A 26408-nucleotide genomic window follows, 5' to 3' on the forward strand; every position below is an offset into this window, starting at 1 on the left:
GCTTTTTCAGGCCAGCCACCCTGAATGAGGTTTTCCTGAGTTTTACTCATTCACACCAGGCAAATGCCGGGGTGGTACCCAACTTATAAGTCCTAGGCCGCGTCCTTCCCCAATCCTTTCTTTCTTCCCTCTTCCCGGATTGTGTGCTCGCCGAGGGACGTCATTCTTGAAAAGGTGAAGGGCTAAATAGCCTTAGATGCTGAACGCCCAGAAATCTAAAATCCTAAATCCTTGAACTAGCGTCCTCTAAGGTTGATTGTCCAAAGAATGTAACAAGTTATAATCGGACGGTGCAATCTCCGGGGAGTTTGGTGGATGCAATAGTGTTCCCCAAGCAAGACGTAGAATGGTGTCCCGGGTCATTCATCCTCGTGGGGTTAGCCTTGTCCTGTAATAGGAGAACGCCTGGCTCCAGAGTTTTGAGTTTTTCTTGAACACGGCTCAACTGCTGACAGTACACAGTTGCATTGACGCTCTGACCAGCTGGTAGCAATTCCCGATGCACGATGCTGCGAGCAGTCCACCAAACACATGAGGAGCTTCTTCTGTTGCACTGCTGGTTTCGGCTGTTTTGGAAGCAATTTAAGGAGGTTAAATAATGACGGCGCCATGGAAATTCGTACACGACCCATTTCCCATCAGATATCAACACCCTGTCCAAAAATGGTTCCTTCCTCAGACGAGACATCAAAGAAACACAGGTGTCTGCTCGCGTATAATGTGGGGCCCATCGACCCAAGTAGTAATGCTTCCCAAGTTGATGGAGGTGCTGCCGAATGGTATCTCCACTCACACTGAATTGTAGTTCCAGTTCCTTACATGTCTGGCTACTGTTCGCCTCAATTGCTGCCTGAAGATCTTCATTTTGTACATGTGTTGGTCTTCCGGCACGTGGTGCGTCTTTGAGTGTTTCGTCACCGTCCTTAAACCTGTTAAGCCACTGCTACACTGTCCGCGTAGTCACGACACCTCAAAGACCTGGCATATCTTCCGCCTCGCTGCAGCGGCGTTAGACCCCAGTTTGAACTCGTACAGCATACATGCCCTTATGACGCTCTGTGGAGGTCCCATGTTCACTCGATCCTTTGGCAAGTTCACGGTGTAACTGATCTGCCACAACCAGGTAGTGTGTTCGATATACCCACACCAACAACTGATTTTTGCCTTATCTCCATTCGCATTCGTGAGGATCAGTTGAACACAGACCTCCACAAAAAGCGACAGAACTTTCTTGATTAGCTTTATAATAATAAAACACGCGTTACGCAGGGTATTCCTGCTTATGAAAGAATAAAATTTTCGTCCACCTTGTTCAGTGTATTACACAGTTTATTTTGTTAGTTCTGTGGAGTGAGAGCATGGTGATAGCTTATCATCGCTGTGATTTGAGTGAAGACCTTGTTGAAGATTTCAGGCAAACGACTCTGTAGTTTCAAAGTTATTAGCCTACACGTAATACTCAATCTATTATTATTATTAGTTTAGATTACATAATTTTTAATCGCCTATAAATGAGATATGTACTCATTGTTTTGTTTTAGGGGACACGTTATTGCAAAGGTTGAGTAAAATCGCCACGAATCCTTTTAAAAATTGGTCATACTCCAACATTAAAGTAGCTCCACGTGCAAGCACTTCTTCAACGACAATTTCAAATAGTGCACAGTCAACACAGCAGGGAGGAACACAGGTAAAATAATAATTGCTGAACTTTAGTTTTGCGTAAGCATGTACGAATGTGACATGTTTTGATATTGTATAATGTGGAAGTGAATGCAAATTAAAACTATAGACGTTAAGGAAGAATCTGAATTTAGCAATTACGTAAAATAAACAGTGAAGCTTGAGTGGTGATTGTAAATTTAACCATTTATTGTATGATTGTATTTTTTTCTTTAACGTGGAGAGCTTTCTTTCAAATCAAATATATAATATATATCTAGTGGAATATTTTTGAATGTTTATTTACACTTACCTGTTACACTATGCACATTTTACTTGCAAATAATGATTGTAAATACTCTGTGCAACGAAATAAACGTGTATGTTCAGAAATTGCATGTAAGGTGTTGGGCTGCTTTTGCCTTCAGTATATACAAATGTTTATCCTGTGGTTGCGTTTTTGATTGCCTGCTATAATACCAACCTGGTTTATTTTCTCACATACCTTTATTTGGGAATTAATCAGCTTTGCTTCATACACAATGTAAGGGCCATTCACAATACAAATAGTACGTTCTGGTGCATAAACTTGCAAACCATTATTGTCACGAAGGAATTGTGTATTATCTAGAGAGTCAGATTTACTATTGAAAATTCTGATTATTAATATGAAGGCTCGTTTTATTTTAACACTACTACATGGTCTTACTATAAATACTGTTCTAACTTTTGAGTGTGGCTGTACTTCCGCCGTAGAAGTGAGCGGCGACGTCAAGAGCTGTATCGGAAAGCATGAGTCCTTGCTGGATGAACTGAAGTGTAAAGGTGTCAGTTATAGGTGTTCAAGATGGAATGGGACGTGTATAAAAATCGCCTGGCCGTGATAGCGTTGCACAAGGTAGGTCAATCAGCAGGGGGGGTTTCAAAGCTGCGAATTAGTATTTAAAAAATGTATACTGCACTATCTAGCGCTTTGTTGGGACTGGAACTGTGAAAGATCGCCGACGGCAAGGACGACCACACACAGTATGGACCCCAAAACTTGTGAAAGCAGTTGCGGCGCGTATCCGACGAAATCCAGTTAGCAGTCAGTTATAGCTTGTGAGCTAAAGAAATCGAAATATCTACGAGGGAGAGCTGAAAAGTTTCTGGCTTTGCCAAGAAAACCAAGGTCAGAGGTCCGAGATTACATATTCAGTGTATTCCCCATTGAGATAAATGCACTTTCGATAGCGTTGTTGAAGCTTTTCTAGCCCATAAATAATAATAATAATAATAATAATAATAATAATAATAATAATAATAATAATAATAATAATAATAATATTGCTTTCAGCAAACCAACGTCAGAAATGTCCTCAAAACGATGACTTTTCAGGTGTTATTTTCAGGTTGAGAAATATGAAATAGAAGGGGCCAGATCTGGGGAGTAAGGTGGGTGATGAACCAATTAAAATCCCAGGGTGGATAATTTGGCAGCAACAATATTGGACTCGTGTATGGGTGCATTATCGTGCAACATCATGATCTCTTTTGTGAACTTTCCACGGCGTTTCCTCTTAATTGCCTCTTTCAGCTGATCTAATACTCTCTGGCGATAGACACTTCATTCGGTAATCCACCATTATAATGCCATCTTTATTCCAGGAAACAGATGCCAGGACTTTCTTTGCCGATTTCTGGCTATGAAAAATTTTGGGGCGGGGGAAACCACTATGGCGCTATTTCTTTGACTTTTCCTTGGTTTTAGGATAGTAAATATGGAGCTGGGTTTCATCTTCTGTCGCTACTGTAGCTAAAAAGTAATTTGTCTTTTCAAAATGGGCCAAGATGGCTTTGGATGGTTCGACACATTCTTTATCCTGATCCGCCCAACATTTCGGTACCCATTTCGCTGAAAGCTTGCGCATGTTTGGGACTGTGCTAATAATAATAGAACCAACTCGCTCCGTGGAGATGTCTGGTATGTGGTCCATCTTTTTGAAGAATATTCGACGGTCCTCGAGAATCAGCACATGGACAGCGTCGCACATTTGCTGATCTGTTGAGGTTGACAGGCGTCCGTTGCGGGCCTCATCTTCCACCGTGAAATGTACAGTCTTAAAACATGATATCCGGTTATTTATACAGCTGTATGAAGATCGTTTCTCTTCAAGTGTTCGGCACATCTCCATGTGAATTTCCTTTGCATACTTTCCCTGGAGCCATAAGAACTCAATAACGGTCCTCATCGACTACGTGAAACTTGCTCGTGCCTCTTCCATTTTACCATCCACTTGCTATGACAGATGTTTTACAATTAGGATTCAATTGATTTTAACACAGTTGCATATTAAGATATGAGGGTTTCATTTGCTAACAATTTTATTTGTCTTAATTCAATTTAAAACGAACAAAACCAGGAACTTTTCAGCTCCAATTTTCGCCCCCGCCCCTCCCCCGTATGTCTCACACGTAAAGCAGTGACCTGGGACTCCTTGCTTACAAGCAACGCAATGGACATCTCCCAATAAATGAATTGAAGCCCCCAGAAGCTCCTAAAAACAAAGCATTACGCAGCAAATGGACACGTCGAATCCTCTTGACTGTTGAAAAGATTTCCAGTGTTGAGGAAACTTTCAGTGCCTAAAATGACAGTATATATGCCACATCCTCTAGAGAAGCTGGTGAAAAAGGTTCCAAGGATCCAGAGGGGTCAGTATCCTGCCTCCGTCATGATGTGTGGGGTGTGAGCTACGAGGGCACAACGGAGTGAAAAAGGAGTCAAAATGTCAGCCAAATTGTAACAGGAGACAATGTTTGAGAGACTAGTTAAGAATTTCACCAACACCCTCTTCCCATAAAGAGAACTGGAGCTTCCAGTAGGACCCAGCTCCGATACACAAGGCACGGACAACCCAGCAGTGGCTGGAGGCAAATGTTCCAGACTTCATTTCCACTTCAGATTGACCTGCAAGTCCGGACCTAAACCGTTTGGACTACAAATTGCGGTCCAAGCTTCAGAAGATGGCTTGCAAGAAGGGACATCCCAATATCGAAAGTTTAAAGTGGTCCCTTCTGATGGCAACTGGAGATTTTCCATTTGATGTGTTGAGTAATGCAATTGATGAGTGGCTATCAATTCTTAAGAACTGTGTGCATGCTAATGTTGATCATTTTGAATAATTATTTTGTGATTTTGGTTCATAATACATCCGTGTAACTCACTTTATTCGGATATTAAAATACACGAACCATTTTGTCCCAATAACTTTGGGACAGTATTTATGGTAAGACTATATATATATAACAATTTCTCGAAAATATGCAGAATGATAAGTATATGTTAATGTTAATCGGAGAGACATAGATCATTATCGTAAATATCTTTTCCTGAACCGGTAGAATCAGCAGATAACTTTGGTTCTATGTTAGCTGTGTAGTCGGGACTTATAGTTGCCGAAGTTTATTTTGTCATATATTGTTTAAGTTCATAAGAATACTTACAAATGTATATGAAGATGGCAAAACATGATATTGGTCGTTTTCTGCGTTTTTGCTCCGATAGTTGGCCATACTGAGATTATTTGGCAATATATATATTTCGTTGTAACGAGTGAACTGAAATTATTTTTAGTTTTAAAAAATCCTTTAATGTGCGCTTCTGTAGAATTTAATAGATGTACATACCATGTTTTGCTATCTTCGTATAGAAATAATGAAATTAGATTTTTTTTTTTTTTTTTTTTTCCCTTTAGAGAAATAATTTTATTTCTAGTTTAGCGTTTCTGCTTAGCTGGCTGTAATGTAAATGTATTGTAAGAAGTTGAATGAAATGGATGTTAACATGTTACTTTTGTTTGTTTATGTGGAGATGAATTTCTTACTCTCTTAACTGTTCGGCTTATGGGAGATGGTTCTTTTTGCATTTGATGTCCCAAGTGCATGTATTGTTGCTTATGTTGGAATGCATGTAGAACTTTATATTATCAAAATCGGACAACAGTGGTTTTATATTGTTTTCAGTTATCTGTAATTATTGGCATATTCTTTTCAAATGGAATTTAATTTTTAAAAAATGTGTATGTGTATATGCGTGTATGTGTGATTGTATGTGTGGGAATATTTGTGTGTGTGAAGGTAAATAAATCTTAGAAATTTGTAGTACGAATATGTTCTTCCGTTATGGAGTGTCAATAATTGAATATGCGTTGGAATAAATGTTAACTTCAACTGTGTTGTAATTATTTGAAAGCAAAACCCTGCTATAGCGACACATATTATATAATCTTCAGTTCGTTCAATATGCACACACTTATATATACTTTTGATAATATTCAAAGGAAGTTTCAGATACAGTAACAAAATGGAATTACAGAAAGTCCATGCGAAGAATGAGTACATTATTTGAAGAAAGTAATGTAAGCAAGATAATGTTACGAAACAGTTTGCTGTTTATTGGTGAATTTATAAAATTTGAATGTAAGCTTTTAAGAACTTACTTTATTATTATAGATCGATAGTCCTATTTACTGTATATATTCAAAAGTTGACTTACCGAAGTACACAAATCTGTATAATTGTTGATGCTTCCATTTATTTTCATTGTTAATTAAGAAAAGTTGGCATATACACGTTGCTTGTCCAAGGCCATAGGCTAATTCCATTGTAGGTAAAAATTCGAAAGAAAAAAGAAATGGAAGATGTTTAAAATGTACGTGTTTCAATCTGAAATGGTGGAATTTTTCCAGTCATTCTAGCCGTTTGGACTCCACACTGATAAGAGCTTTAAATGAAAAAGTAAGGTTGTCATTTCAGCAGGTTCTTCCTTTACTCCCTCACCATATTAACAATACAGGATTAATGGGAAACTGTTTAGAGGTGTCCCCGGTTCCTTCAAACAATAGTACAAGTTTCCTGTGTCATTTTTGAGTGGCCTTATATTTCATTCAAACAGCCTGCTTCATTTTACGTAGAACGCCTTACGAGTGTAGACCCCAAATGGCTGGCGTGATATGGAAAATTCCCATCATTTTTAGAGTGAACTTTATTTATGTCAGCTTTATTCTCTTCCAAATTTTGTTGTATTTTCACTTATAAATGAGTTGGCATTTGGCTCCTGATATTTGATACTCTCGGTATTTGAAAATATTAACAATGTGGTTTAACTGAAATATTGAAGTAAATAAGTGCAATATGTGATTGATACTTTTTGTCTTCAGGGTGAAAAATCACAGTCCGCAAAAGCACGTAACAGAAAAAGACCATCGGATACCCCAGTGATTTCTGAACCGAAACGGTTGCAGGTAACAGCCCCGCAAGAAATGAAACCGTTGGAGACTTACTACTATGGCACTTTGGAAGGCGACAAATCACTTATCGACAAGGAGACAAAAACTCAAATTGATACAAGGGTAAAAACTTACTGTTGAATTTTTACTATCATTTTAATTCTTAGTACTGTTTATGTGGTAGTGACAACTAATCATACCTAACGAGAAAACATCCTGTGTAGCTCATTACAGACATACCATACAGCGTTAAAAGAAAGAAATAATAATTGTACCATTTGTCCCCAGCAGTTCACTTTATTACTGTGCTGACGTTGATTTTGAAAAAGATTCTCGATATGTGAATATTTTAGAAAGTTCTGTGTCTTTTGAAGTGCTTAAATTCACTTACTAGGGAATGCGCACATTTTAACTCAGTACACTTCAAACATTACTGTAATTCATATATAAATAATTAATATAACAGGAGGGCGATATACTTAATGTGATTTGTTTCAATGAACATATAAGCTCTTTAAACTTTTCCTTAGTGGCTATTAAGTTAATACCAGTGACTTATATTCTGCATACATTAGGGCTGTAGTCATTCTGTTCACAAAGGATTAAGAGTAGTAGCATTATATGTATATTCTTAAATACTCGTACAATCCTGTCAAATGATCGGAAATTGATCCTTTATACATTTAAAATTCAGTTTCCACACAGTACATACTACAAAATTTTCACAATCCTATAATAGGTCATATTTTGAAATTAACCTATCTTCAAGTACGTATCTCTTTAAATTCTTCTCAGAATGTAATAAATTAGTATATCATTGTCATTATTTTACATAAAATGCTGTTGAAGAACCTTACACTGATGATAAATAATGATCTGGTTAAGCTGTTAAATTTAAGAATGTTACTATTTTTTAAAACAAATTATGTATATGATTTAATAGACCAAAGTTTCATTACCGCTCAAAGGAAAATTTGACATTAAATTCTCCTGCGTTAAAGCCAAGGTCGTTACTGTTTCCCAAATCTTTCCACCCTATTGGATTATCTTTTTCGCAGATAAAATTGTATACAATACGTGTCCGTGATAATACTCTTTTTTTCAATACAAAAGTTTATCGATAACCTTACTGATGCCAAGAGTAGTATATTGAGGAGCGAAGGATCTAATTAGAAAATGGTACTGTGAAATATAGAAACTAAAGAAAGAGAATAAAACATGGAATCGTCGAGTCCCTTGATTACATCCTTTTAGGCTAAAGGAGACGAATGATTATGTAAAAATTTGCGAAATTGTAATCTGGGAGGAAACTGGAGAATCCCGAGAAGACCCACAGGCGCAATGTTGTCCACTACAAATTTGGATTACAAGGGATCAAACTGGAAACACTACAAAGAGAAGGAAAGGTATCTCCTTCCACAGGAACGTTGGACAAGATCTTGTAGCATGTTGGTAGAAGACATATTCCTCAATAAACATTCCAGCTCGTTTTGGTGCCGCTCTTACATATAGGCACTCTTATCTACTCTTTTTATTTCATAGAGATTTCCTGTTATGTTAAGCAGACCAATCCGTCTGTCCCTTTCATTAAGATTGCTCCTTCCGACCGGAGTAGTTCTGACAAAATGGAATCACTTCCTAGAGATCTTGAGGTTGCTCTGTTTCTAGTAAGTGCTCCAACTTCATTAGCGATATTTGGTGACACGTTCAGGAATTCTAATTATCAGTCTGCTTACATGTTGATGAAATTCCTGAATACCTCTTACACTTCCGAGCCTTCGACTCTCCCCAAGAGTCGCGGTCACGTAGGTTAAAAAACAAGAAAGATAAGCAAAAGCATGAAAGGAGCGGACTAACCAGAGTAGGGCATTGCTGGAGACACTGTCAAAACCAAAGATTACACGCAAATAATGAAACGTGGGTTGCAGTATGACGGGGTTGATTCGCTCATACTTTCGTTCATTGGTGGAAGGCTCCAACTCATGTTGATTAGTTCGTCATTGCGGCGCAAATTTTGAAATGATTGCTTTCCATTCATCACTTAACAATCCCCTGTTTACATTTAATTTTCTTTTTTCTTTTTCTTTTCTTTTATAACGAATAAACAGATATTTTTAAAACGAATCTTTCCACTTAATTTTAACTCCCAGTAATTTTTTTGAGTCTTACATCCTGTGTTGTTTCTTTTTAATGTTTCTGCAGATCTGACACCGGCCTTTCCGATTTAGCATCTGTAACATGCTCCTTCAAACGGATCTTGAAATATCTGTTAGTCTTGCCTATGAAACTGACATGTCAACTACTTTATTATTATTATTATTATTATTATTATTATTATTATTATTATTATTATTATTATTATTATTATTATTATTATTATTGTTATTGTTTCTTGTTAGGATTGCTGTAATAGCTCTCGCTCTAAGAAACTCGTTCCGTTTGAAGGAACATGTTAGGGATGTTAAATCGGCAAGTTCAGTGCCAGAAGTCTAGACATTTAAAAGAAACTTAACACAGGATAGGAAATTTAAAAATTTGTTTATTCGTTCAAAAACAAAAAAAGTATATATATATATATATATATATATATATATATATATATATATATATATATATATATAATATGAGATGATTAGCATGAATGGGGAGCAGTAATTTCAAAACTTGCACAGCACTAACATAGCTAGAAACATAAAATGAGCATGGGTTGGAAACGTCTACCAGTGGAGAAAGAAAGTAAAGGAACCTGCATTTCTTTCATTAGACGTGTGATCTTCGGTTTTTACAAAATAACTCCAGCACAACTTTACTGTGATAAATCCGTTCTTTTTATTTTTCGTATTGTTTCCTCCGCGACCGGAAAATCGAAAGTTCGAATATATATATATATATGTAGTATGAAATACAAGTCGAATGTCATAAACCTGTAAGTAGAATGAATTTCCCATTCTTCAAATAGTTATTGCTGATGTCATTATCTCCCAGTACTTGCATAATATTCCCTGCTTGTTACACGTTCTTCATATATGTTTGTGACATTCTGGGTAACTTTCTTGTAAAACTGTTGTGTTGTTTATTTTTCGTGAAGTCCTATATTAAATAGTTTCCGGTTTCTTTAAAACTAAAGATTATTCTATCTTTTAATTTAGAGAAGTATAGACATAGTCATCCACAGTTGGATTTTTATATTGTTCTTATTAGTACCCTTTTCCACTGCAGCACATTCTTGTATATTTAGCAAACGAGTGCAACAAACTTTTCATAGATGTGGGGGAAAACTTGATGGCAAGTATAGAATCACTAACAGAAGACCAGCGTCATCATAATTCTGGAAAGGAGGAAGGAAGTTTCTTTTTCAATCTCTCAAATTACTCATGTAGTTACATTCCTCATCAATTTTTTTTCTCAATATTTCGAGTTAGATCTGTCACTCTTCAGGAGTACACAATGACTTCAGTCCTTTTCCTAGCACGATCTTCACATTTTTTATGCCTAACAGTAGTTAGGAAACTTGTAAGCGAGGTTGGAATATGTAACATGGTTAGAGCATTATGTGAGGAATCTGATACAGAGTATATAAATAAATAAAAAAGATATTTAAGATTCTACTAAGTAAATAGCATTCATTCCAGAACATACAATTAACAGAACTTCTAGTCTATAAAGGCAATAACAAAACGTGCAATACGGATGTTAGACCAATCGATACTCTCAATTTTGACCAAGGTATATGAGAAAATAATTTATAAATCTGTCCAACTTTCCATTAACTGCTTTGCAAACTACTTCTTACAAGCCCGTGAAGAAGAGTAGTTACGTGGTGTGTTCATTGATTCGAAAAAAGTATTCGATATTGTAAATCACATACTGCTACTTCAAAAATTAAAATTTACGTAATACGAGGGATCGTCGATAGTTTTCCAGCCAGTTACAAAATTGGATACAGTACATTAGTATAAATGCCCATAACGTTAAAGATCAATAATTGCGGAATTCCTCAAGGTTCTCTTTTATGATCAGTACTTTTTCTTTTATATGTAAACGACTTGCTATGTGCATTAAAAGAACACAGTTCTGTTTGTTTACGAACGATAATTATATTTATGAAAAAAAAAAAAAAAAAGGAACTTAACACAAATCAATTTGAAACATTGATAAAACGTAAGTGCTTATTTAGAAGTACACATTAAATGTAGAAAGTTTATAACTACCATATGACATTGAGCTCTCAAAAAGTAACTGATTGTAAAAGTAGTTAAGTGTATGGTTTGACAAGCACTTCACATGGGAAAACTTTATTTTGATAGTAGAAAAAAGTTCCGTTAAAAACTGGGCTAGTGTTTAAAATACCAAAAAATATTTGGAATCAGTCTCAAAAATGTATTACGATCCGTTCACTCACACCTTTCATGTGGAATCGAGGCTTGGTATGCATATTTAAGTTTCCAACTTAAACACAATTCCTCGTTCTTCAGAAGAAAGCGGTAAGAACAATAAAAAAGGCACATTTTCTTGCGCATACAGAACCGCGGTTTCAGGTGTTGAACATAATAAAATTAGATCACCTTCGTTTTTATAAGATGAACTGCCTAATGTTCGCAATCTCGAAAAATTTCAATTATATTTTCACTACAATAAACTCCAACAAAACACAAAGTAGGTACAACCAATTCCACGAATAAACTGGTTTCAATATCAGGTATTAATATGTTGAAATCTGGATCACCCTACCACCAAGTGCCAGAGAAAATAATAACATATTTTGAAGACAATGTCGTTCAAATGTCCTCCTCTACTTCAGTGAGTGGAACAGATTCAGAAGGTCTATTTTGCACCACTTCTGTACACATATTGGGCGGTAAATTCGCAATGATGTGTTCAGTGTTCTCTTTCAATTCAATAGTAGTTTGTGGCTTATTCTCAAAGACCTGACTTGAGAAAACGCTTATAGAAAATAATAGCAACTAAACCAGAAAGAACACCACCAGAACACGATTTCAAAGTTCTAACATTCTTATTTGTAAACACTTTATATTGAACATATACATTCCATCTTACGTAAAATCTTGGAAAGGGTGACGAAAAGCAGCAGAAGCTCGGTTTCGTCTAAATCATTTATAGTAACTGCCCTATAACCAGATACATTCTAAAGAGTTCAAACAATAGTTGGACTGTGTATGTACCGTATTACCTCAACGGATCTTTGACAGTCCTCTTCAGTAATCAATGATCCTTCTAATTTAGATTTAGTGCAGATCGCTTGACTGAGCTACATATGCTATATAACTGTTCTGTTCAAGGTGAATACTGTATATTTTCGAACATGGTATGTCCCATGGATTGCGTATTGGGTCCATTACAACTTACTATATTAAGCCTCGGACCAGGTTCATTAATTCCTAGTCTTCAAGGCGTTTGCACCAGTATATATGTATATCAGGGCTCATAGCGAGTCACTTTTTAAACTAAAAGTTACTTTTTTGGGAGGTAAAGTGACTTTTTCATGTGATTTATGTTTTGCATTGGCAGTTTTTAAGAAAAAATATTATAAAAATTAATGGAAAAAGGCAGAAACTTGTTACTCATTACTCTTCTGAAAGCTTCAGTACTTGCTGCCACATGTGAAACAGTCAGCTTTTATTCTTTCTAAAGCACAGTGGATGGTTGGTGGATGCGTAAGTTTTCAAGATGGGGTTGAGAACCCTTCTGTGTCTATTCTTTCTTTTATCATAATAGTCTTTTAGTTTTCTCTCATAATACGAGGGGGGATCGAAAAGTAATGCCTCCTGTGTCTCAAAAAATGTATTAATGAACATAAAACAAGACAATCTATTGCAAAGCATAGCCTGAACTGTTCTCTACAGAATCCTACACTTCAACATAGTCTGCATGAATTTGAACACATTTACGCCATCTTTGAACCCAGGCGTCAAAACCGGGATAAATTCAGGAGGTTGCTTTTTGACCCATGATTTTACAGCTGTTTTAACTTCATTCAAAATCGGCAACTACGTAGGTGTTCTTTTAAAGGGCCAAACAGTTAAGTCAGAAGGAGCCAAATCAGGGCTGTAGGGTGGGTGAGGCACAACTAACCAACCCATTTTCGCAATCGCCTGATTGTGAAAAATGACGTGTGTGGGCGTCCAGTATCGTGATGGAGTTTGATAGAATGGATGTCTTTCAGTGGTCTCTTCTTTCGTAGCGTTTCCTTAAGTTTCGGATGTGTGTTTACGTAGGTTTCGCTGTCAATTGTGGCACGATCTTGCAGGAAATCAACAAGAATAACACCCTGTGTATCCCAAAAGACTGTTTCCATAATCTTCTGGGTTGGTCTGGTAGACTGGAATTTCTTGGGACGAGGAGAATCACTGTGGCGCCATTCCTTGGACTGCACTTTGCTCGCAGGGTCATACAGGTATGCTCACGTCTCATCTCCAGTGACCCCATTTTTGAAGAAGTCTTGATTTTCAACTGCAAATGCGTCCAGGAGCTCTTGACAAATGTCTACTCACCTCCTCCGATTATCAACAGTCAGTTGGTTAGGTACCCACTTAGCACACACTTTGTGATATCCCAAGTCAGCAATTATTCCTTGGGCAGAGCCATACGAGGTCTTCAAAGCATCAGCAACATTCGGAACTATAATGTGCCTGTCTTCTCGAATCAATTTCTCAGCACGTTCTCGATTTGCATCTGTGATCGATTTGTCGGCCGGCCGCTTCTTGGTTTATCAGCGATTTCTGTTTCTCCGTTGCTAAACTTCTTCACCCAACGCCGTACATTACTAATGGCCATTACCGAATCCCGTAAACATTCTTCAAGTGCATATGGATTTCCTTAGGTGGATAACCTTCTTTCGCCAAAAAATCGATGACGACTCTTTCTTTTAGCTTCAGATGCATGGTTCTAATAACTCAATCTGAAAAAGAAAATACTACATTAGTGGAGGAAGGCTACCTCTATAACGTCATGCATAGATAAGTCAGTAACTGTAATAGAAAAAAATATATAATTAGGGAGGCATTACTTTTTGATCCTCCCTCGTAGTTAACGCTCCGCGCAACGTTGTATGTGTGTGTTTGTGTGGTTCATCATGTTCGTCTTGTGCTATGCTTCTTGTATGTTCTTAAGAGTAGGAAATGAATTTGAATATTTCATGGCTTTGAGAACTCGTAATGCTAAGTTAACCCTTTTCCGGGCCGTGGGAAGATATCTTTCCGAAATCATAGTGTCCAAAGTGCATTATTTAGGTTGGTGGGAATAGCATTTCCCACTTGGTTATCGTGCAGTAAGGCAGGTCGAAAATGACTCTTTTGGAGAACAAATGCCTGCTTTTGCTGACGTGATTAGCACGCACGTTAGTGCGCACCATTTGGCGTGTAAATAGTAAGCACTTTTTATTGATTTCTGTTTCCATACAATTCGATCCATACCCATTAGCATCGGGATGGGAGGGCAAGAGGGGGCATTTGCCCTCCCCTGGAAAATGAAATATCCCTAATGTTATGCAATTTGAGGTATTTGACCGCCCCTACCTAACCTAACCATTATTGTTTATTTTCTACTTACAATTGCTAGAGATATTTCAATCCAATGTAATTTGTTTTTGTAACAATCTTGCTAAATTACAAGTGAAATAAATGCATTACAGCCAGAAAATATTACAAAATAATAAATAAAAAATCTTCATTCTTCTACTGTGGGAAAAGCCCCCGCTTTAAATTAGGCTCGTGGGAAGAATACTTCCCACCCCATAATCTATGGGAAATACATAGAACAAATGGAATCCACTAACATAATTATTCATATTCGCCTGGTGGAGATCTTATTTTAATAGGCATAACACAGCATCATATCTACAAAAAAACGGCTCGGAAAAGGGTTAAATATAATGTCTGGGATGAAGAAATTCGGAAATAGGCCAGAACTGGTTCCACTTACTCAGAAGCTTCTTACATTTGCTAAGTCTCCTTACCGTAACTACAAAGCATACTTAGAAAACCTAAGAAAGGAGGAAGCTCAAAAACAAGAAGTAAAGAAGAAAAGATGAAACAAAACAACAAGCAAATAGCAGTGTTGGGCAAAATCAATTGCAATTGATCAATCAATTGAAAGTAATTGCTCTGAAAATCAATTGCAATTGATTTCAATTTGTAATTGACAATTAATTTCAATTGCAATTGAATTCAATCATAAAATTTGCAATTAAATTTTCGTCAATTGTTAATTGTTAATTGTTAATTGGGCACCAGGCAATTGAAACTTTTAATTGTTAATTGTCAATTGCAAAGGGTGCAATTGAAACATTCAATTGTTAATTGCAATTGACAATTGAAACTTGTAGTTGTTAATTGTAATTGTTAATTGCAATTGAAACCAGCAATTAAAACTGAAGATAAGAAGATGTGTGTGTATTGTATTGTCAACTTGTTACTGTTTTACATATTCCAAATAAGGTACTTATAAGAAATGCTGGATACCTACCATCCCTTTCCCACCTGGGAAGAAAGCCGTGAAACTAAGTATTTTTTAAATATATTATGTTTATGGTTCTATCCCCCTCGAAAGAACTCTATATGCCCGTCATGCATACAATAGGAATGAGCACGAGCGAGTTTTCTTTAAAACTCGACTCGACTCGAAGCAGACATCTTTGAGTTCGACTCGACATCTCGGCTCGAAAAATTTCCCCCAACTCGACTCGAATTCGGATCGAGTTTCCAGTCGAGTCGAGCCAATTCGAGCTAAATCCTTTGTGTAGTTCCAAGTACTACTATCTTCAAGTATCCTACATAGACAATATAATTATCAATGATACTACTACTACTACTATAACTAATTATTATTATAACACCGTGTACTTGTATAAACATGGAATATAGGCGGTTTGTATCGGAATACTAAAAATTAGTTAACTGTCGATCTCGGTAGTCAAGAAATCTTCAGGAGGCAAGGACATCGGTCACGAGGTTCTTGGCTTGTTCAGGAGGAGCAAGTATTCGGGCTCGAGCCAAAAATTGTTAGAAGTTATGGGACTCTAGCCAAACATGTTTAAAACTGCTCGACCCGGGTTTAGGGTTGTCAACGACTCAAGCGGCTCACTCACAGCTCATTCACTTATCGAGCCGAACCGAGAAGTGAGCCGAGCCAACAGCTCATCCAACAGAGCCAGCTCGAGCCGAAGGCTCACACGAGCCGAACCGAACCGAGCTGATTGCTTACCCCAACCGAGCCGGTTCGAGCCATTGGCTCAGTTAAGCTAACTCGAACCCAGCCTATGGACTCGTTTCAACGGAGCTGGTTCGAGCCATTGGCTCCAATCGAGCCGAGTCGATAACTCGCCTTTACTGAGCCGGTTCAAGACATTGGCTCAATTGAGCCCAGTCGGTGGGTAATCCCAACCAAGCCAGCTCAAGCTATACGCTCAGTTGAACCGAGCCGGGCTGGTTGACATCACTATTCCGGTTGGGCTTCTACTTTGACTAAAAAATTGAACCGTGCAGTTCTCAGCTTTGATGGTAAGAACTACAAAAAATTATATGAAATCTTTAGTTTTACGTCCCACGCTTATGCCGGTTAGACTAAAGGAGACGGTGATGATGGGAAATGAATGAAATGAAGAAAGTGGGAGGAAACGGGAGAACCCCGAGAAAATCCACGAGCACGGTGTTTGTTTACCACAAAGTCCAAACTGCGCGAGCTGGGATCGAACCAGGGACCTCAAGCACCGGAGGTGAACGTTCTACCACTGACCCACCGCGCCCCCTGGTAAGAACTACAGTATATACTTATATTGGTGCTCACGGCGTCATTAACTTGTTCCACCACCAACGAATTTCGAGATACTTTGTTTTGCATCTTTTGTGCGTGTTTTGTGTCGCTTTGTGCGCCTATTCCCACATTTTGTGCATCACCGGAAGTGGGTCAAAATGGGCCTACAAATATGACGGAACAAATTATTGCTCTTCCGCCACCAATGAATTTCGAGGTCGTTTCCTTCACATCGTTTTGTGCCGTTTTGTGCGTCACCAGAAGTGGGTCAAAATGGGCTTCCAAGATGGAACGAAAATGACTAAGAGTTCCGCTACTATCGAATTTCAAGGTCGTTAATTTCACACCGCGTACCCTTTTGTGCGCCTATTTCGACGTTTTGTGCGTCACTGGAAGACGGTCAAAATGGGCCTCGAAGGTGGGACGAAAATGACCCACTTCTCCGCCACTACCGAATTTCGAGATCCTTCCTTTTGCATCGACTACTGAATTTTCGTGCTGTTTCATGCCCCCATTTCCACGTTTTGTGTGTCACCAGATGTGGGTCAAAATGGGCTTCCAAGATGGGACGAAAATGACCCAATGTTCCGCCACTATCGAATTTCAAGGTCGTTAATTTCACACCGCGTACCCTTTTGTGCGCCTATTTCGACGTTTTGTGCGTCACTGGAAGACTGTCAAAATGGGCCTCGAAGGTGGGACGAAAATGACCCACTTCTCCGCCACTACCGAATTTCGAGGTCCTTCCTTTTGCATCGACTACTGAATTTTCGTGCTGTTTCGTGCCCCCATTTCCACGTTTTGCGCGTCACCAGAAGTGTGTCAAAATGGGCCTCCAAAGTGTGACCAAAATGACCCAATGTTCCGACACTATCGAATTTCTAGGTCGTTTCTTTTGCATCGTTTAGTGCCTATTTTTTAAAAAAGTTTTCTGTACCTACTTCCTCGTCTTGTGCGTCACCTTAAGTGAGTTAAACAGGCCTTTAAAGTGGGAGTTAAATGGCTCACTGTTCGGGGTTGGTTCTTTCGCATCGTTTAGTGTGTATTTTGTACAGTTCTGTTCGCCTACTTCCACGTTTTGAGCATCACCAGAAATGCGTCAAAATGGTCGATCAATGTGTGAGGAAATAGAGCCATTGTTCCGCCACTATCGAATTTGGAGGTCGTTTCTTTCGCTCAGTGGTAGAGCGTTCACCTCTGGTGCTAGGGTTCCCGGGTTCGATCCCAGCCCCCGCCAAGTGAACTTTGTGGTGGACAAACACCGTGTGCGTGGGTTTTCTCGGGGTTCTCCCGTTTCCTCCCACTTTCTTCATTCCACCATTTCATTCATTACTCATCATCACCGTCTCCTTTAGCCTAACCGGCATAACCGTGGGACGTAAAACTCAAAGATTTCATTTCATTTCGTTTCTTTCGCATCGTATAGTGCCTGCTTTGTACTGTTTTGTGCTCCTATTTCTACTTTAGTGCGACAACAAAAATGGGTCAAAATGGCCTACAAGTATAGCGGAATAACTTAATGCTGTTCCGTCATCATCGAATGTCGAGGTCGTTTTCTTCACTTTTTTTTTTTTTTTTTTTTTTTTTTGCATGATTTGTGTCGCTTTGTGCATCAGTGGGAGAGGGTCAAAATGGACCTTGAAAGTGGAATGGATATGTCTTTTTCTGCCATATTTGTAGATCGTCTTTGACCCACTTTCGTTGGCCTACAAAACGTGAAAATATGCGCAGTAACGGTAAAAACATGCACTAAACAATGCGAAAAAGCGACCTTGAAATTCGATACTGGTGGGAGAGTGGATCATTTTTCTTCCCACATTGAATGCCCATTTTGACCCACTACCATTGATTCACAAAACGTGGAAATAGGTTTACAAAACGGTAGAAAACACGCACAAGATGCTGTGAAGGAAACGACCTGGAAATCGTTCCTGACGGAACAGCACTAACTTGTTCCACCATATTTGTAGGATAACATTGACCCATTTCCGGTGACACAGAAAACTAGGAAATAGGCGCACAAAACGACACAAAAAATTTCCATGTAATTAAGCTAAATTTCCATTTAAGTTTGTAAGCTTAATTATATGGAAAATTTTATACATTTTTCCTTTACGTTGATTTGGGACTTTTAAATTTTATTCAGGTTTCCACTGAAAAGTATCTATAATTCAACAAGGAAATAATTATTAATTATAATTATTATCTATATAATTGAATTCATTGTAATTTGTTCCATAACAAACACTTTACCATTTCGTACTAGCTGTTATGCCCGTTCTTCGCATGGATCAGATAAAATATCAATGTAAACGAACTGAACAACGGGAGAACAATTAAGAAACATTTCTAAAATTGGATATATTTTGTGTGAATATATATCCAACAACGTACATGTGTTTTCATTGGGAAGGCCGATGGGGGCTGAATTTGAACGTATACACTATCGGGGGTCACTATACGTCTGAGCAACCCCAATAAATATGGATTCGACACAAATTCTACTACTTTTACATGTCCCGGTGAACCACCCCTTAGACCCCCTTGGTTCGTATTGTGAAAAAATCTCCTCTGACCCCCACCAACCCCCAACCAATACCGCGAAAACTATGAATGTGACACTAGCATCTGCCATTTTCTACTACTTTTTACATATGCCGGTAAAAGTCCCTATAATCCTCTGGTTCCAATTAAAAAAAAAAAAAAAATGCCTCTGGCCCACAGCCGATGGGGGCTGTATTTGGAAGTCAACGCCTGTGGAATTATCACCATTCATCTCAGCGACAGCGAAAACTATGGATTTGACACTAATATCGGTCACTTTCCATTATTTTTACATGTCTCGCAATTCCCCACCCCCGGTGACTCCCGGCCCGCATACAATGGTGGCTAAATTTGAAAATCATCGCTAATGAAAGTATCACCATTGATCTCAGCCACCGCGAAAACTACGGATTTGACATCGGTCATTGTGGATTATTTTTACATGTCTCGTGATCCCCTTTATAATGCCCCCCTTTCTTAGCTGATGGGGGCTAAATATGAAAGTAAACGTGGTCTTGAGTTTCACCATTGAGCTCAGCTATCTCGAAAACTATGGATTTGACATTAATATCGGTCATTTTCGATTATTTTTACATGTCTCGGAATTCCCCCCTCTGGTGACCCAAGGCCCGCATACAACGGTGAATGAATTTGAAAGTCATCGCTAATGGTAGTGTCGTCATTGATATCAGCAACCGCGAAAACTATGGATTTGACACTAATATCGGTCATTTTGGATTACTTTTACGTTTCGGTATCCCCCCGTTGACCCACGGCCTGCAGCCGAACACGGTGAATTTGGAAGTTAATGCGATCGGAGTTTCACCATGGATCTCAGCGACCGCGAAAACTATGAAATCGACACTGATATCGTTCTACTTTTACATGTCCCGGTAAACGCCCCCCTGAGACCCCCTGGTTCGAATTTTGTTGAAAACGTTGAGTTGATTTTAAGTTTATCGTCCCGTTCAGCAGCGAGGCTATATGAGACGTGGACCTACTGATTAACGTGGAATCCGAACCACATGAGCTCCCGCCGGGAATCGAACCCGGATCTCCCGCGCCAAAGGCGCGTACGCTAACCGCTTAGCCACGGAGGAGCTCTTTGTTGAAAACGCTTTGCCTTGGTGTGGGACCTGGACCAAGGTATCTTTGACCAAAATTTGGTAACTCTCGGTCGACTTTTCTGGTCCCCAGGCCGGTCCCGGTAAGCGTCCCCTGGAGACCCCCTGGTAAGGAATTAAAAAAAAAAACTCTTCGTCTTGGTCTGGGGCCTAGACCAAGCTACCCGTGACCAAATTTTGAAAAGTTTCGGTCCACTCGTATCGTCCACAGGCTGCACAAAGATAGACAGACAGACACACGAACAAACTATTTTATTTATATTAGAAAGGTCAGATCCGCCGTTATTGTATTAGTGCGGTGCTTGAGCGATTGATCGTAGAAATTCAAACTCCGATGAGTGATAATTTTATAGGCTTGTTTTATTACAAGTTTAAACTCTTTAGTCAGTAGAGAAGAGGTCGTGAATCATGGGTCAGAGTTGATGACAATGGGTTTTGGTGGGTCACAGTGGGTAAGAGTGGTTTATGGTGGGTGGTGGGTCAGAGTGGGTCACGGTGGGTCGTGGGTCACGACGGATGGTGAGTCAATTGGTCGTGGCTAAAGTTTTCATTGCCTCACGCCCTCTCTGAACTACTGTGTTGAAAATTAATCAGTGAAAATCAATTGCAATTGATCAATCAATTGAAAGTAATTGCTGTGGAAATCAATTGCAATTGAATCAATTGCCAATTAATTTCAATTGCAATTGAATTACAGAATTCAATTGCAATTACTTTCCACTGCAATTACTTTCAATCAATTGATCAATTGCAATTGATTCTCCTTTTTCAATGGCCAACTGCAATTAACAATTAACCATTACTTATTTCAATTGTTAATTGCAATTAACAATTAAATTTACAAATTAATTGTTAATTGTTAATTCAATTGAAATTTGCCCAACACTGGCAAATAGAGAGGTGATGAAGAAATTGACACAAAGGAAAAAAGGAGCGTGATAAGATTTTGGTTACTTTTTCGTGTGCTTTTGGTCACTTTTCAACTATTTACAACAGACCAGACCACTATGAGCCCTGGTATATATAAAATATTGCTGTACAGTCTTACAAAGAGTTGGTTGTAGAAAGGATTCATTGCATACATATATACATTTTATATATATTTGATCTAGGAATTAATTCGTGCGGGTGGACAAGAGATGGCGCAACGAACGGAGCGTCCCACAGTTCCGTGTATCCACACATGTGTTGCAAACCCCTGTCATCGCGTATCGTTCGTAGTATAGGGCAGTGGATTAAAGCGTCAACAACACCAGTTTGTAGTTAAGTGAACATGGCGCAATTTGTGCCTGATAAAGTGTTTTTGCGGGGTGTCCTGCTGCATTACTTTAACATGCAGAAAAGTGCGACTGAAAGTCATCGTATTTTGGTGGAAGTGTATGGTGACCATGCTCTAGCTGAGCGAACGTGTCAGAAGTGGTTTGCACGGTTTAGAAGTGGTGATTTCGGCTTGGCAGACCAAGAGCGAGCTGGACAGCCAAAAAATTTCAAGACGAAGAATTGACAGCATTGCTCGAGCAGGATTCGTGTCAAACGCAGGAACAACTTGCAGCAGCATTAGGCGTTGATCAAACAACAGTCTCCAAACGCTTGAAAGCCATGGGAATGATTCAAAAGATGTCACATTGGGTTCCACATGAATTGAAAGACAGAGACGTTGAAAGACGAAAAACCATTTGCGAATTGCTGCTTCAACGACAGAGCAGAAAGGAGTTTCTGCATCGAATTATTACGGGTGATGAGAAGTGGATCCATTACGAGAACCCTAAACGAAAAAAGGCCTGGGTGAAACCAGGTCCATCACAACCAAAACGAGATATTCACTGTGCAAAGGTCATGCTGTGCATATGGTGGGATATGAAAGGTGTGGTGTACTATGAGCTGCTGCAACCGGGTGAAACTATGAATGGAGAACGTTATCGACGACAATTAATGCGTTTGAAGCAAGCTCTGGCCAGAACACGACCAGAATGGGAAAACAGACATGATAAACTTATTGTTCAACATGATAACGCTCGCCCACATGTCGCAAAACCGGTCAAAACCTATTTAGAAAATGTCGGATGGGAAGTTTTACCCCACCCGCCGTATTCACCAGACGTTGCTCCTTCGGACTACTACTTGTTCGATTGCATGAACAACGATTTGATTGGACAGCGGTTTACTTCTTCAGAAGATATCGAAACATGGGTCTCTGGCTGGATCGCTTCCAAGGATGAGGACTTCTTTCGCCACGGAATCCGTACATTGCCTGACAGATGGGCGAAAGTGGTGGCTAGCGATGGACAATATTTTTCTTAAGGTATTTATGTATTTTGTGTTTGTACTACAGCTTCAATGTGTGCGTACCAACCGCACGAATTAATTCCTAGACCAAATACATTATATATATATATATATATATATATATATATATATATATATATATATATATAGATAGATAGATAGATAGATAGATAGATAGATAGATAAAATAAGAGTATGTATTGAAGTTTGAGCTATTTATTCTTATACAAAGAAAACAAAATTTACTATTTGTCTCCCTGTTTAGGTTAGATTTTTTGCTCGAGTTTCACATTGCACAGAAGACAGGGAACTCCAAGTATTAGTTCTCATATTGCAATTGTTAAATGAATTTGCTTCTTTTTTGGATTTAATTGAATTTTAGTTTAGCGTCCCGTCCAGCAGCGAGGCTGTATGAGATGTAGAGCTTAACATGAGCTTCCGTTGGGAATCAAACCCGGTTTCCCATTCTAATGTCGTACGCTATCTACATAGCCACGAGGAGCTCTTGCTTCCATTTTGTTTCAAGTAACAACAGATTTTTCAACGCAGCATAAATAGTTCGTGTCTGAATGAAGTTTGCTCCCTTTGTGTACCAAGCCCTTAAATAGCTTAATAACAGTTCTATTGTATAAGAAAAATGTAACCAATCCGTACAAAGATTTAAAACTATTTTGTTAATAATTAAAATATGTATTTAGGATGAGTGCATTCTTGGTGCTGGAAAAAATTAAGCAAATGCAGAGGTTAAATGCACTAGCACTAAGTAAGGTTCTGTATTCGATCCCACAAAAAAAAATCATCGTAAGGAATGGAATTATTATTTTTTTCCTTAGCAAAAGTAGAACCAGTGCATTTCCAACATCATCTTCATACGGACAACAGTAATAGTAAAAGTTCCTTCTACTTATTTTATCATTCTTTTTGTTTACTAAAAGACAAAGAATAATGTCATTGTTTTGACTTCTATATCTATTGCGTATACTCACTAGCAAAAAGTGTACATAATGGTTAACATATACGAAGGATCTCCAGACAGTCACTCATATTTCGGCGGGTGCCGCTAGAAGCGGGGCAAGTGCTGCCATTTTGTACAGGAACTTCCATCCGTTTAGTGCTCATCCAGCTGTGGATGTTGAAGTTCGTGTTGCTTCTGCTCCCTTCATAATATATTGTTAATGTGAGTGTTCCGATTGAAAATTTCGCCAGTTTGAAGTGAACTCAGTCATACGATATTTTTTTTTTGGGAGGGGAGGGGGTGAAAAACACTAAACCATGACAACTGTGTGTAATTTACGGTAATGATGTAATGAATGAAAGTGGAATGAGGCATTGGTTCCTCATGTTTAAAGATGGCCGCACAGATAAACTGGTCACAAAAATCAGTGGCAAAATTTGTGCAAATCACCGGGTTCTCGTTCGAGTTACCGCAAAATTCCCAGTTTATTGAAAGAAGTTGTGACCCAAAAGTTAATATATATAAATTTTATCCAAGATGGATTCCGAAAATTTTGAGATAGAAACACGAAACTCATCCACGTCGAAACTCCGTGAGGTCTATAACAAATACGGCAATTACTTTATTAATCCCATCATTACTGGTGCTGAGACACCTGTCCCCTCCCACCCCAATAAAAATGCTTGCAAACATGTCTGTAAGAAAACTTAAAGGCTACTGTGTTTTGGAATGAGAAAGGTGTACAACTAGTGAACTTTTGGAACGCCGTGCAATTACTGCTTAAAAGTTCTGTGAAATATTACAGAAGTTACAAAGAACAATTCAAAACAAAGTACCAAGGATAACTGAGTTCAAAAGTCGTGTCATTTTTTCACAACACTCCGCACTCGGCCAAGCAGATTTAAAAACTCTTGTACAGGCCTATCATTCGGAGGTTCCCGACCATCCCCATATAGCCCGGATCTCGCACCAATTGACTATCACTTGTTTCCCCATATGAAAACTTCCTAGCAACGCAGCGCTTTGATGACGGCACAGATCTTCAGATTGGCGTGCAGGAATACTTCTTAAGCTTGTTCATCGCTGTAATAAATGCCTAAACTTGTAAGGCGACTATGTTAATAAGTAATGTCAGAGTGTACAGAAATGTGTAACAGAAGGTTCATCTGTCCTTCCGCCTGTTTTCCACTTTCCATGTCATACCCAAGCAGTCAAAAAGTGCGTTAAAACTGTTACCGAAGTTTCGTCTGAAGTGTGTGGTGTCTTAGCTCGAGATGGATTTATCAGAGCAAGACTTTTGGATATGCCAATTGTGCCCACATTCGAAACCCAACGAGTTAAAGAGATAATTTCCAAAAATAGGGCGGATGAAATGGGAGGATGGGCGGAAGTCTATATGCAGCCACCTCCTCGTCCTGAGTTCTGGGTGCTTCTGGGAACCAGCAAAGAGGTGCATATCAAAAATTATTTCAATGCAAAATTATTAACTTTACATAATATATCTCAATATTATGCTGAATGTATTTTTAGATATTGACTTGTTGGAGGTAACGAATATGAAGGAAAAATATTTTTAAAAATCATCGAAATTATGCTAGTCATGCACAAGGCTTGAAATTTAATAGGATATTACTTGACTATCCTTGAAAATTGTCAGTGTCTTCAATGAATTTTGATATTTACTGTATAAATTCCAAAATTTTAAGGCCTCTACAGGTAATGAGACAAAGTACAAAAATTATTTCAAAACCATAGGTGTTATGGTAGTGAACACAACTCTTTCTTAAGCAAGTGGGAAGTGATTTGACGGATTTTAAAACTTAATATTTTAAGTAGAATTTCAATCTTTACGATAAAAACCGCAAAATTTCAGGCTCTTGCGGGGAATGAATATGTAAATTATTTCAAAAATCGTAAATGGTGTAGTCAGTGTAGTCATTATCCAACTTTCGACACCTAGTTCTATTTCATTGGACAATTAAAAAAAAAATATTTTCAAAGAATTCAAATTTTCATAAAAAGTGCAAAATTTTGAGGATGTTGCGGGGAATGAAGGTGAAGTACAAAAATTATGAAAAAAGTCACGAATGTTATACAGTCAATACACAACTTTTGACACCTAGTGCTATTTAATTGGACGACTTTTGATTTTTTTCGATCCACCCTAAGCTACAACTTGACCTAGCTTTCTTGGTGCCGTATCTTTCCTTTTCCCATTCTTTTAACGCTGTTCAAAATTTTAATTAGACGATGACAAACAGTACGTAGCATTTAATGTACCAAATAAATAATAATAATAATAATAATAAATAAAAACATACTTTCAACAAAACACGGTGAACACGTTTGAAAGAGCGGTATGAATGACTGATAACATACTGGAAAATAAATTGCAGTGCATCTGGTGAAAGGCAAACGGAATCAAACAAAGGAAAGATCATTTACATAGGAAAGAATCTAATGTTTATCGCAAACTACATAACCACAAAGAAAATGTTTCAAACCACAGACTAGAAGGAATAAAAATATTTATACAGTGTCTGAGAATTTTCCTCATGCAAATATACTAACCGGAAAAGTGCATTCGTTTACCGATTATATTCAGAAATGTATGTAAAAGGATACATATAATTGAAATTCTTTACAAGAATCAGTAAACGATTAGTCTTCACTAATGTAAACTCTAGCGTCTCTGGAAAGTTAGAAATGATTAATTTACTATTTTCCTTAAAATCTACTCAGATTATGAGTGGGGATATTTTTTAGACCACTCTGTATATTTATTTATTTATTTCC

General features: G+C 38.2%; 1 protein-coding gene across 3 annotated transcripts in view; it reads left to right on the forward strand.

Moving 5' to 3' along the window:
* Positions 1 to 26408, forward strand: part of LOC145668486 (uncharacterized) — a 103764-nt gene that overhangs the window by 46311 nt on the left and 31045 nt on the right. For all 3 annotated transcript variants that reach the window (XM_081736424.1, XM_081736422.1, XM_081736423.1), the window contains 2 exons: positions 1542 to 1690; positions 6864 to 7055. In XM_081736424.1, the coding sequence (XP_081592550.1) occupies positions 1542 to 1690; positions 6864 to 7055 (341 nt within the window). The remainder of the gene's footprint in view (positions 1 to 1541; positions 1691 to 6863; positions 7056 to 26408) is intronic.

This window comes from Thermobia domestica, chromosome 13, assembly GCF_964235325.1.
Source record: "Thermobia domestica chromosome 13, izTheDome1.hap1.1, whole genome shotgun sequence".
NCBI classification, from domain to species: Eukaryota; Metazoa; Arthropoda; class Insecta; order Zygentoma; family Lepismatidae; genus Thermobia; species Thermobia domestica.